Below are 13,150 nucleotides of genomic sequence, written 5' to 3' on the forward strand. Positions count from 1 at the left end.
AGGAGGCGAGGAGAAATCCTCTGACATCCGGTTTGACACCCACACAAGTGTGTGCCAGGGCAGGGGGATTCTACTTGGGTTGTCGTTTCTTCCTCGTTCTGTTGTCTTCCCCCTTTTTGTCATCCAATTCGTCCTTTTGTTTTTCTCCCCTCTTTTCAATAGCTATAAAACTCATTCATTCTTTGTTTTGGTTATTTGTTCCTGTGTGCGTGACGCTTTTCATTATTTTCCTGTCCGTTTCCCCTCATCCGTCCCTCGAGGCTATTGTCCCCCTCCCCCCTTTGTGTTTGATCATTTTTTACCCCGCGTTGTTCTCTCTTCTCCGTGGTGGATTCGAGTTGCTCGATTTCTTCTTCGGCTTTATAAGTATGTGGTGCTCGATTTTGGAGCTCTGACACGCCTCTGTTCTCCCTCTCTCTCCCCCCGCCCGGCACTCTACCGTCTACCCACCTCGCTCTTCGTGTGCCCGAGGTGGGGAAAAGGTGTCCCCCCCGCTTGCTCGAGTTTGTGTCTACCAGTCCGTATCCTGTAATCCACTTACCTATTTTTTTACAGCTCTCTCCCTCTCCTCCTCCCCCCTTCCTGCCCCTGCATCTCTACTGTGCCTGGTCTTCGCTTCTCTGTCGGTCTCTTTTCAAAAGCAAAAGAAAAAGGAGAAACACACATGAGCGAGCACTCGAGCCGGTGCGAAAAAAGAAAAAACTCAAAGGGATACACGCACATGCGTACATACACTCGCGCAGAGCGGGTACGGGGGGGAGGGGAGGAAACAGACACCTGCGGTTGGCATGGTGTTTTCCCGCTCTCTAATGTTTTTTTTTTGTTTGCATTTTTTTCCTTTTCACGATTGTTAAAGATAGGGAGGGGGGCGGTCCGTATTCCCCCTCACTCTCCCCCTTTCTCTTTTTCGTTCTTGTTTGTTCTTCTCCCACGGCCAACAAAATTTTAGGGGCATCGCAGTTTGATATACAAAAAAAGTGAGGGTATACATAATAAATAACAAACGGGGTCGAAAATAAAAGTGGATAACGGAACAAAGTTTGGCGAGAGGCGCAACCTGGTATTTTTATTTACTCCCTAGTGTGCATCTCTATCCCTTTCTTTCTCCCCTCGCTCCCCTCTTCCACCCCCGACAAACAAAATTCACTTTGGGGCTGTGCGTGTATTCTTGTTTTATTTCCTCTCATTTTGGAATGCGTTTTTTTTTTTACTGCCTCTTTGCTCGTCTAGGGTTTCGACTATTTAAATATGCATTTTATTACTCCTCCCCTCCCCGCCCCCCTTTCCTTTTTTTTTAAACGCCGCCCTTCTCCATATTTGTTCGTGTACCTTATATTGATTGGAGTGTATTTTATTTATTCTCTCTCCTTGTCCTCGTTTGTGCGTGTAAGTGAGGGTGCGTGTGTATTTTGGGATTTCAACAGCAGAGCCAACTGTTTTTTTTTTTTGGTACTGCCTATGCTCGACAGAAAATTTTGTATTTTCTTTTACGATCATTTTGAAGAAGAGTTTTCTTCATGAATGATGACTTTTCTGTTCTGTTCTTTTTATTTTTTGCCTACCTCCGTTCGGAGGCTTCGTCAATTTTCTCGGACCAGCACTATATTGATATATACATATATAAACGTTGTGCATATATATATGCATATATACATATATATGTATATATTTGTATATATACGATAGCCACAACTATGATCTACTTCTGTGCGATTCGGCTTCTTCTTTGGCGTAATATACCGTGTTTTTTTAATCACACACACAAACACCACACACCTCTTGGCATGCGACTCGGGCTCTTCTGTCCTGTTGCATACCGATGACTCTCGTCGGATGTTGTGTTTGGTAACGGCATCCTTCCTTCAGCCACTCTTTGTACCTCTTGTTGCTCTTGCCCGATGTCCTCCTCGTGTCCTCTTCCTCTTCCCCTCTTTTGTCGCACCTCCCCCTGCGAAAAAAAAAAAACGAAGCCCTGTCGCGATACCGAAGCAGAACGAGGGTGACAGGGGTGACGGCGGTTCTGGCGCTGAAAAAAAAGTGCCCCAAAACACGGGGAGTGGCAAAAGGGGGCAAAGCCAATACGTGCAGACGAAGCGGTTCCGGTCAGGCGTGATAAACCCACACGCGCAGAGAACGTTGCTTTTATTTCGTTTTCATTATTGTTATGATTATTGTGCTTTGTATTTTTGTAGTTTGTGTATAAAGAGCAGGGGGTACTCGTTCACCCACGAGTTAATATGAGCTTTTTTTTTACTCAACTCGTTAGCTTTTCTCACGTTGTCGTTCTCGATCTAACTTTCTCCCTGTTCCGATTTCATTATTGTTATTATGGCTCCCCATCACCTTTGCGTTTGGGTTTCGAGGGATCCCTCAAGGGGGCTCAAAAGAAAAAAAAAGCGTAGTGAAACAGCACATGAAAATACAAAACGGAGTATATCTATTTTTGTATATATATATATATATACATGTATATATTGCTCTGCGTTGCCAGAACTTTTTTTTTTCTTCTCACTGGAGTTTACATTTGCCGGCACGTTTGTACGCCGCCCGACCTTAATTATACACATTATTTATTATTATTGATTTTGGGCTGCATAAATGAATCATTGCTGGTTTTGTCTTCGAGTTTTTTTTCTCGATACGAAACGCCCGCCCACACCCCTTTCTTGTGCTCTCCTCCTCCTCCTCCCCTTTCCCCTCCCCTCCCTTCCACTCTTCCCTGCGCGTGATCTTTCTCTTTCTCCAAACGTTTGACTATGTTTGTTTTTCTGTCACGCAGGTAGACTCCCATGGCCTCCGCTCACTCTGTCTGGTGGCCTCTTCAACTCATCGTCTCTGTCATGATCGGCTTTCCCGCAGTCGGCGATGTGCTGGGGGAGAGCCGATAAAAGGAAAAGAAAAAGGAGAGGGGGGCCTTGAGAGGATCCCAGAGAACGCCATGACACTCTTGGGCGATTCGTCTTTTTTTGCCCCAACTTGAAGATTTGCTTGTCATACGAGAGCGGGGGGGGGCGGGGAGAGAGAGAGCTGAGGGGTCAGTGCACACTTTTCTTTTTTTTATTGCATTCACGTTGCGGGGTTTTTGAATATCACGCTTGACTCGAGAAATATATATTTCTGATTTATTTCCTGCGATGAATTTGCCCTGCCGTGTCGTACGCCTGTGGTGTTTTGAGCGTAGATACTGCACCGTGCGCAGCTCATTCTTTTTTTCTTTTTGTTTGTCAGTGATTTTCCCTTCCTGGTCTTGCAGCCCATCCAAGGAGAAAAACGAAGGGTAAAAGAAGGCAACGTCGCACACTCTGTACAAAAAAAAAACATGATGTGATGAGTATGCCCCTCATTTTGCCTCTGTACGCTCTGTAACCAACCGCCCCCGTTTTTTTTTGCCCAACATTTTCTTTCAAATATATGTATGTACATTCGACTCCCTGGCATTGGGCAGACGGTTCTCTCTTTTGCAGCCTTGTAAAAAAACAAAACATGTCTGTCGCCCAGTTCTCATCACGTCATTCTGCGGTACTGTGATGACACTCCAAAAGGGAAAAAAGAAAGCGCTCTTTTTTTTTTTGTGTGTGCGCTCTCTCGCTCTCGATCCCGTTACTTCCGCCAAACACATAATGAAGCTGCAGGGCAGAGGCGGCAACAGAGGATAAGACGTCCAGCATCTCAAAGGGGGGAGAGTGGGGGGCGGGGCTAACGCGCTGAGCGGGCAAATAAACGGGTTGTTGCGAGTATACAACTAGAGAATGAGCAAGCACTGCTGGCTTCTGAGGTGGATGCTGGGGACAGCTCATTGTGATGTACGTCTTTTGTTTTCCCCTAACCGGTGAGCAGGCACCGCGCCCTGGCTTGAGGCTAGCCCGATGGCCAGAACGTGTCGTGTGTATATCGCGGTGGTGAGCTGCCGCTGAGCTAACAGGTGTGCTGCCTCAAATAAGCCCCGTTCGCAGTTTTTTTGCGCTTCTTCTACCCCGCTCCCGATTGCTCTCTCCCTCCCCGGCATATATGTTTATACATGTGTGTATATATGTGCGTGTGTGTGTGCATATATTTTCTCCCCTTCATATCCACTCTTTTTTTCTTTTGTCCTCTCTGCTCCCCTCTTTCATCCATTTTTGTCGCATAGCGCCCACCGCGTTGCGTTACTTTGACAGAAATCACTCTAGACGTTAATTTACATGTTGAACATAGAGACCCGTACACCGTTGGAGAGACCCGAAGCAGAACTCCGATCATTTGCATACTGTCCGTTGTGTGACTTGGGTGGTGCTCTCGGCTTGTGGAGGGTGTGGGACTCTCTGATAGTCTTTTGAAACCACTGCGCTCTATTTGGTTTTACTGTCGAGTTACCTCTGCTCAAAGATTTTCACCGCTCGACCATCGACACCTCACACAGCTCGTGCTTCCACGCTCGCCTTTGAGCTCTTCTGCGCTGAGAGCACGTGAGAACTTCTCTCTGTGTTAATTTCTTCCTCGTCTGGTGCCCCCCAGCGTAGTAGACGACCCTGCTGCTGTCTCCGCTGCTGCTGCTGCTGTCTGTGTGTGTGTGTGTGTGTGTGTTTATGCAAACCGCTTGCAAGTATGTGATATGACAGGCAGTGCAGCACAATTTTGTTTCCCATTTTCCAAGTTTACTACGCTTATACAGCCGTCGTCGTCTCGGTCACACAAAAGTACATCTGTTCCCTTCTTCCCCCCTTTCGGTGGTTTCACAGGTTAATCCCTCGCCCCCCCCCCCCCCCCGACCAAACCTCCCCAGGGGGGACACGCGTCTGCACCGCCACTACATCGTGGATAGATACAATGCAGAAGTATCAGATATTAGGCAAAAAGGGCGAGGGCACCTTCAGCGAAGTTCTTTGCGCGCAAAACATCAAGACGCAGCAGTATGTCGCGATCAAATGCATGAAGAAGGCTTTCAAATCAAAGGAGCAGGTCAACCGACTGCGTGAAATCCAAGCGGTTCGACGCCTGCAGCCGCATCCGAACATCGTGGATCTCGTAGAGGTGCTCTTTGATCGTAGCGCCGGTCGCCTTGCGCTCGTCTTGGAGCTGATGGATATGAACCTTTACGAGCTCATCAAGGGGAGGAAGCAGTACCTCAGTGAGGAGAAGGTGCGCGGCTACATGTATCAGCTGCTGAAGGGGCTCGACCACGCTCACCGCATCGGTGTCTTCCACCGCGACATCAAACCAGAGAACCTTCTCGTTGACGCCGAGGGCCGCCTCAAGATTGCGGACTTCGGCTCCTGCAAGGGCATCTACTCGAAGCAGCCGCTCACTGAATACATATCTACGCGGTGGTACCGTGCACCCGAGTGCCTGTTGACGGATGGCTACTACAACTATAAGATGGACTTGTGGAGCGCGGGGTGTGTGTTCTTTGAGATCATCGCCCTATTCCCGCTTTTCCCTGGCAGCAACGAACTGGATCAGGTTCATCGCATTCACAACGTCCTGGGGACCCCACCGGCTGACGTTCTCGATCGCTTGAAGAAGTTCGGTACGCACATGGACTACGACTTCCCCCAAAAACAGGGTACAGGGTTGGCAAAGCTTCTGCCACACGTTTCTGCAGAAGCATTAGACCTGATGAAGAAGCTGCTCACATATGACGAGGAGCACCGTTGTACGGCGAAGGAAGCACTGCGGCACCCTTACTTCTGCAAACTGCGCGAAGCCGACAAGAAGACTCGCCGCTTCAAGCATAGTGCTAGCCTTTACAGACCGGTGGCGACGGCGGCGGCCACGGACGATGCACACAACCCGACGACTCTCAGCACCAGCCCTCGCAAGTACACGAACGTAGTGACTTCGCTGAACAGCACGCTGACGACCAGTCGGAAGTTGCCGGTGATTGACGGTGTGTCGCCAACGAAGTCTGGCACCTTTACCACCAACCATAGCACGGTCCATCCAATACACGGAGGTCTGGCCACCTCTGCCTCGGGTGAAGATCTGAATGCGCGAAGCCTGCCAAAACTGTTGTAGGAGTCGTCGCTGATATAGGGATCGTATGTGCGCCCATCGCTTCCTGGTCACCCTTTTTAAAAAAGAAATTTCAATGTTGTTTTGGCGTGTGTGCGCTCTTATTTTCATTCTTGTGTATGTCTTAGTTTTCACTTCTCCATAGAGGCCTTCCCTCGCCGCCCTATGTATCTCTGGTGCCCCATGTGCTGGGAGGGCGGGGAGCACCGTCTCCCTTCACATATGACTTTCTACCGCTTCCTCCTCGTAGTTCTACCTTGCCCGTCTAGACATGAACCAGCGGCTCTGACTCGGTTTGCGTTTAGTGCCCATTTTGCACCTCCGTCATCACCCAACACCACCACCACCACCACGAGAAATTCCTAGCAGGTCCTGATGACCGACCAAAGTGCGCGGGCGCATGTGAGGTCGAATGACTCCCCGGAAAATCCCAAGCGCGGTGGGCCTCTTTGGTGCGCGAGTGAAGCATGCATACACACACACGCGCGCGCGCGAAGATGCACTTATCCTTTGAATTTCTGAGGCGGAGGGTGGCGGAAGATACGGGGGCAGGGAACTGGCGGAGAGCGTTGCGGGATGGCGAAGGATCAGGCATGTTGCGTGTATGCCTGCTTGGTCTCCGTCTTTACTGAGTTTTTTTCAATGTCAGCAGTTGAGCTCTGACTTGGTGAAGTTCTGATTAAAAAAAATGGGCGACACGATATTGAACTGCGGTGGTGCGCTCCTCTCCCCCTTCTCTCTCGTGGTGCTCGTAACGAAAAGGTAGAAGTCGCTTAGGAAGGGATGGAGCCGCATTTTGTAACGCTCGTCGATCCCCCTCCCTCCCTTCCTCCCTCCCTTCCTCCCTCCCTTCCTCCCTCCCTTCCTCCCTCCCTTCCTCCCTCCCTTCCTCCCTCCCTCCCTCCCTCCCTTCCTCCCTCCCTCCCCCCCCAAAAAAAAAAACATTGAGGAAATCGGGTCGTCGATTAGAGTAGCGGATACGTAGTTACACGACACCCTATAGAGACACCCGTCAATTGGACTTGGTTAGCTTTGTGATCCTGTCGATTTTTTTGTTTGTTTTAGGCGCTCCAGTCTTCGCTCGTCTTTACAGTATTTTCCCCTCTTTTCTTCATCCCTGCTCTTCTTTTATCCCTTGCTGATTTCGTTTGTTTTGTTCCCGCCACTGAAGGGGGGAAGGAGGGGAAGGAGGGGGGGGCACATCGTTTCATCGTGGTATCATTATTGTTATTATTTTTTTTTTTACGGGGTGTCGTTTCACCTCTCGCTTCTCGCCTGACATACCTTCTGTTGTTTCTCCCCTGCGTGGACTACGATACTCATCCGTGAAGGCTCCAGCGGAGCCGTCAAATGTCAGGGAGGGAAGGTGTAAAGATGCACCATGGCATCGCTGGCGACAGGCTATTGAGGTGCTTCGTCAGTGCACTTCGTCCTTGTGGATTTGATCGGTGCTTCACTGTCGTTATTGAGCCGTTATCCCTCTCCGTTTCATTCTCATTCATTTACTGGATTAGGTATATGCCTTCATTGTCTACGTCTTTAGAGGAGAGGGAGTACAAAACGCTCTGTGCATGTTTTTCACTGCTGCGCAATTTATTTCGCATCTGTTCTTAGTGCTAAAGTTCTTTATCATTTTTTCACAATTAGGGGCGGGAGGAGCATCAAGTTGCTTCGCCCTTGCGTGTCAATTTTTAGTTTTATTGAGGTCCGTCTGTCTGTGTTTCAGCAGTTTCCAACACGTTTTGTTTTTTAACCGATCCTGCGCTTTTTGTCGTCCCCCCCTTTTTGTTGCTGTGTGTGTGGCTGTTTTTACGCTCTTCTCTTTTGTGGCACATTCATCCTTGTTCTTTGTTTTCTCCACCTCCTGTCTTTTTTTTTGGTTGGCATTTGTTTGCGCGCCACTGCCTGTGGTGCGTGGGGTTTCTTCTGTCCCGCTCGCTCCTTCTGCGTGTGTGTGTGTGTGGCGGGCGGGGCGGGTGGGAGAACAATAAGCGCGATGTATGTATATATATACATATCACTTTATATATTTGTATTTTACTCTGCTGGTGCCATTTTTTTTGTGTACTTTCTCGTTTCACCCTTCACTTCCCTCCATTTCTCTGTGCAAGTGCATGCGTTGTGATCTTTGTTTGCCTCACGCTTGCACACGCGTTTTTGTGTGCGTTCGAGCATGCGCTTCACCTCCGTTCTTGACCTGCTTGAAGGGAAAAGAACTTGGCGTGTTTTTAAACGGGGCGGGGCGGGGGGCTCTCGCTCCCCCCAAAAAACAAACAAAAAAAAAGGTGCCTGAGAGGGCAACAGCTTAAATTTGTATCGGGAATTCCGTGTTCGCTGTTTGAGGAGCTCGAGCTGCCCCCTCTCCGCCCTTCCAGCGCCCAATGCCAAACGACTTGTAATGGCTGCAGGTTCAAGGCACCTGTGAGGTGTCGAGGTCACATTGATGTACTGTTTTTTTCTTTTTTTAGATGGCGGTACACCGGCGAGACTCGCGACAGTAAGCACGAACGCGCGTGTGTGTCATTGGCGTAATGGGCCATTTGGTCAATGCGACCTCGGCTGTGTTTCACCGGCAGAGGGCGGGGGGGGCGGCGGCACTGGCCTTGTCGCAGGGCAAGGTGAACTTCTCTGACGACTGCGCCACATGGCGATCAGCGTATTGAGGGTTTTCTGTGATTGTCTACCTGTGAAGTCGCGGGGGGAGGGTGGGCAGTGGTGAGACGCGGTGTGGAGAGGGCGGGGCTGTATAATGCGATGTAGATGCCCCCTCGGGGGAACCGTGCGGTGTTGCGGCTGTAGCGCGTGCCCACCTCTTCTTAGCACCACGTTTTTCTAACCCTGTGCCATGTCGCGGGGCTGAGGCGTGGTGTGGAGCTAAGCACACGTGTGCGGAAAGATGGGCACAGAACAATGAGAAGACATGCCCCCACACCTCACCGCCTGCGTTCCCTTGCTCTATGCTTCGACAGCTCGCTCGACCTTTCGACTCTGCGTCTTTTTCCAGGTGTCACGCTTTTGTTCTTCTGCCCTCTTGTTATGGGTGATTCTTGCATTTTTTGTGTGGGTGTGTATGCGTTTTTTTTTCCAGCACGTCGATATAAATATATATGTGTATAATTATATATGTATATGTATTTATATTTGTAAACCTGCTTCACCGTTGACACGCATCTGTTTTTTTTTCCACGTGTTTTTTGTGCATGTTTTAGTTCCTCCTTTCTTTTTGATGTATGGCTTGAGCTCCCGCAGCGCCCCTCCTCGTCTTCCTGGCACGCGTGAGTGGAATAAAGTTGCGCACCGCTATCTCGTTATACAAGGCCAGCCACAGACACACGCACACACACACACAGACGAAAAATAAAGGACAAGCATCACGCAAAGATAAAAACTGAAGAGAAAAACTTATTTCTCCGCTGTTCTGCTTGTGTGGGACGGGGATGAGAGTAGGTAATCACTGAATGACGGCGATGCAACAGGTATTTTCTTCCGGCCGTTCTGCACCTCTACTTTTCACTGCGAAGTCACGATTCTTGCGACTCGTTCTCACCTAATTGATTCACCTAATCACAATCAATACCCCCCAACGCCTCTGCTCTTACGCCCTGGGGTTTCGTGCCGTTCCCCCCCCCCCCCCCCCTTTCCCCTCTCACGCCAGCACACCCTCTAGTCCACTTTTCACTTTTTATTTCGTGGTTACTCATCAGGGCACACGAATGAGGCGTTTCTGCCCGCGTGGACTCTCGCGGAATGTCGCAGCAGCGCCGCCATGCTCGTTTCTCACCGCGATTGCCTTGAAGCGCTTTGTTTCGATCGGCGGGCGGGCGAGCCCTCCCGGTTTTTCCAAACCTCCCGACAAACACCCTCGCATTAAACAGGTGGGCACGGGCATGATTGCACAGCACGTTCCAGGCACCACGAAGCTCCGCTATACGAATCAGAAGGGTCGCACGTTTACTTTCTCCATTCCGGTGGCGCAACTCACCCACCCACCTGTGGTGCGACGCGGTGCGGCAATGGATGGGTGGCATGAGATCGACACCAGCTTTAGTGATGTTGGAGATCTCGAAAGTGACATGCCCAGCGAAGTGGAGGAATGTCTTTTATCTGCGGCTGTTGCCGGCGACGAGGGTCTTGTGGAGATGAACCAAGAGCAGCTGCACGCATTGCAGAAGGTCTTTGTGCAGCTGTGTAAAGACTACGTGCTCATGGACACCAGCGGCATGAAAACGTCGATGATGTACAGCGAGCTGAACAATGGCCCCGACTACGAGCTTTTTGACCGAAAGATGCGTCGCCGCCGACACTGGCTCGCTATTCGGCATCGCTACGAGGACGTGAAGGAGCTGTTGTGGCCCTCAGATGCAGGGGTAGAGAATGGCGATGCGCAAGATGTATCCATAGGGGAACAGACATGCGAAGAGAGGCGTCCTCTCTCAGCTGAATCTTTGCCGATGTTGCCTCTGGCGGACATGATGGAGGCGCTCTCCTGGTTGGAGGCAGCCTCGACGTTTGCAATTCGGAAACACCGCCCATTTGACACCGTTGGCGTTGCGGAGTTTGCACCGCTGGACCTCTCGAGGGAGGTGCGCATTGTTGCGTCGCGTGTCCACGCCACTGGGCCGTCCAGCCTTCTCCACAGAACGGCACAGAAGACAGCGGCGCCGGCAGACAGAGACGATGTGGATTGCTTAGCTGATCGGCTCATATCGCTCGGTGCGTTGTGCACCAGCCACGGTGTGTCTTTGTCGGTCGCCTTTGCTTCATCGATGTCTGCCTCCTGCGAAGGGACGTCCCCGTCCAGCAGTTCCGCTGCGGCCTCTGTGCAGGCGTGGTTGTCCTGTATTCCTTCACTATCCCGGGTGAAGGACGCGGTGCGCGTAATGGGGGTCTTACAGAGGTGCTCGCAAGTCGGAATGGATTCCACGGCCGCTGAGCTGTTGCGCTTCAGTGACGCAGATGGCACGAATGTGCGGGAGGTCTTGCTCGATGCGTTGTGCCGACTCGTCCACCCCTCGCTCTTCTCGAATGCCGCGGCTCTCGAAAACGTCGATGAAGCCGACCTGTGCGTCTTGCTGCGGTTTGCGACGGAGATACATGAACAGAACATCACTTTTTTCCAGATGACAGGCGGCAGGGAGGGGACGTCTAAACCGGAGCGTACCTCCTCGGAGGAGGGCCGACGAGTGCTGCAGCACTTCACGCGTCTGGTGCTTGCACGGTGTCGCCGCCTTTTGCACGGCCACCAGGGCGCGCCGGCTACCCTTTTAAGTGGCGACGCGGAGAACATTCCGTTTGTGGACCTGCAGTCCTTTGCCGATCACAACCACCCCGAGGTGCGCGTCCATGAAAAGATCGGTCGCGCTAACGCGCAAGGACTTCGGCATGCCCGCCTTCAGTCTACGGCATCTACGACTCTCGCAGAGTTGCTGTGTCGACTGGAGAGCGCCAACCAGCGTGTAGCGGCAGACGCTCAGGGGCTGCAGTACGATCTCCTCCGGCACGTGGCCCAGAAGGCAGCCCTAGGCAAAAGCAAGCTAACACTCCAGGACGTGACGCGTGCGTTGCCGCTGTTGGCAGCTCTAATGTGCAAGACGTCGGAGCAGCAGGTGAAGTCGGCGTACGAGCGTCTGTTAACCGCGATGTCGACCACACTGGGGGTGGCGTTGCAGAAGCCCCAGGAGCCTGCGTGCGTTCTTGCTCTTCTCGAAGGCCTCGCCAGCTGCCACTATACCCCGAGTTCCTACAAGCTCTTAGAGATGGTGATGCTCCGGATGATGATGCGCGGTGATTTCACGCTAGGCGAAACCGCACGCTGCCTTACTGCCATGCTGCAAATGGTCGGTCCCCAAGGCGTTTCGCAGTCCGTTCAGCAGGCGATTGCCATGCGCGTTGTGGCCGCAATTGATGGGCAGCTAGCTAGCACCGTGACAGATGTACTGGCGGTGCTTCGAGCGCTACGTTACAGCTGCTATTCGTCGTTCGCTTCTCTTGTGTGCCTCGTGTGCAGGTCGCCGCTCACGGAGAGAACGGCAGACTGGCGGCCATCGGAGCACGTGCGCTATGCTGTGCTACTAACCGCCGCCGCCGCTATTCTCGAGACGGGGCCAGACTCGCATCTCGCCCTTGATGTTTCCAGCACTGCGCGTGAGCAGCTTTTGCTCGGTTTTTCTCTGGCGCCCTCGTCTTCCGAAGTGCACCCAGGCTCTCGTGCGTGTGTTGGGGAGGACGCATATCAGGAGTGTCTCACCACGTGCGCTGCGCTTCACACGAGCCCCACACCCTCTACTCTGACGGCGTGGGCTCACGCGGACCTCGACGCGCGTGCTGTGCATTCTTTGTGTACTCCTCAGTTGGCGGTGAGCACCATGGAGGCACTTGAGGCCATGGGTCTCGCCCCTTCTCATTGGTATAGCTCCTACAGCGCGTACTTGACCAACGCCTTGGGGCAAATAGTGCGCAGCGGTGCCGAAGGGCAGCGACTGGAACTCCTTGAAAACGATGCAGAGACAGCGGCAAGGTGTCTGTATCTCCAGCGTGCACCCGAGGCGGTATACCGATATGCTTCCGCATTGCTCGAGCAGGAAGTGGATCGTCTCGATCAAATGTTGGCCACTGGCGGTTTAGATCGCACTGATATCCGAGCGTCGCCTGCATGCACATTCCAGCAAAGGTCTCTTGAGCGGCAGACCGCCGAAAGTGAGGCGGAGGCGCGTCTTCTACAGTACTGCGCTGTGTTGCAGCACGCATCTGAGAGGAAGTTGAGTCGCTGTTCAGCAGCAGTGTAGCGAACGCTTCCAGTAACCTTTGCGAATTTTGCTGTCCACAACCGATGCCCTTGGAGTTATATGTACTCCTGCTCTGGTATTGCATCTTGACCCCTTCTCCCTAGCGATCTGATTTTGTGCGTTTGGCCCCCCTCTTCTCCCCCCTTCCCTTGAACTTCTTCACAGCTTATGCCTCTAAAACAGAAAAAACAATTGTGATCCTTTCTTTGCAAAGGGGGCCCCTCGACAATGAATTCCAATCTCGGAAAGAAAAGCAGCGCATAGCCTCCATATCTAGACTGGGGGTAGGGTGCTCAAGCATCTCCGGGATGCTACCGTCAAGTAAGCAGGATGCGACCACTGCTTTGTGGTGCCTTATTTTTTCCCTCACTTTT

At 51.8% G+C, this 13,150-nt stretch overlaps 2 protein-coding genes across 2 annotated transcripts; both read left to right on the forward strand.

Annotated features, from left to right (window-relative positions):
* Window positions 1-4,806: 4,806 nt before the first annotated feature.
* On the forward strand, window positions 4,807-5,994 carry JKF63_01497 (uncharacterized protein; the record flags this gene model as incomplete). Its single annotated transcript, XM_067897544.1, has 1 exon — window positions 4,807-5,994. The coding sequence occupies one exon, from the start codon at window positions 4,807-4,809 to the stop codon at window positions 5,992-5,994; it is 1,188 nt and encodes a 395-aa protein (XP_067753701.1).
* A 3,710-nt stretch (window positions 5,995-9,704) lies between these two features.
* On the forward strand, window positions 9,705-12,776 carry JKF63_01498 (uncharacterized protein; the record flags this gene model as incomplete). Its single annotated transcript, XM_067897545.1, has 1 exon — window positions 9,705-12,776. One exon carries the CDS (start codon window positions 9,705-9,707, stop codon window positions 12,774-12,776), a length of 3,072 nt encoding a protein of 1,023 aa, XP_067753702.1.
* Window positions 12,777-13,150: the final 374 nt, after the last annotated feature.

The sequence above is a fragment of the Porcisia hertigi genome, chromosome 35, assembly GCF_017918235.1.
Source record: "Porcisia hertigi strain C119 chromosome 35, whole genome shotgun sequence".
Taxonomy (NCBI): Eukaryota; Euglenozoa; class Kinetoplastea; order Trypanosomatida; family Trypanosomatidae; genus Porcisia; species Porcisia hertigi.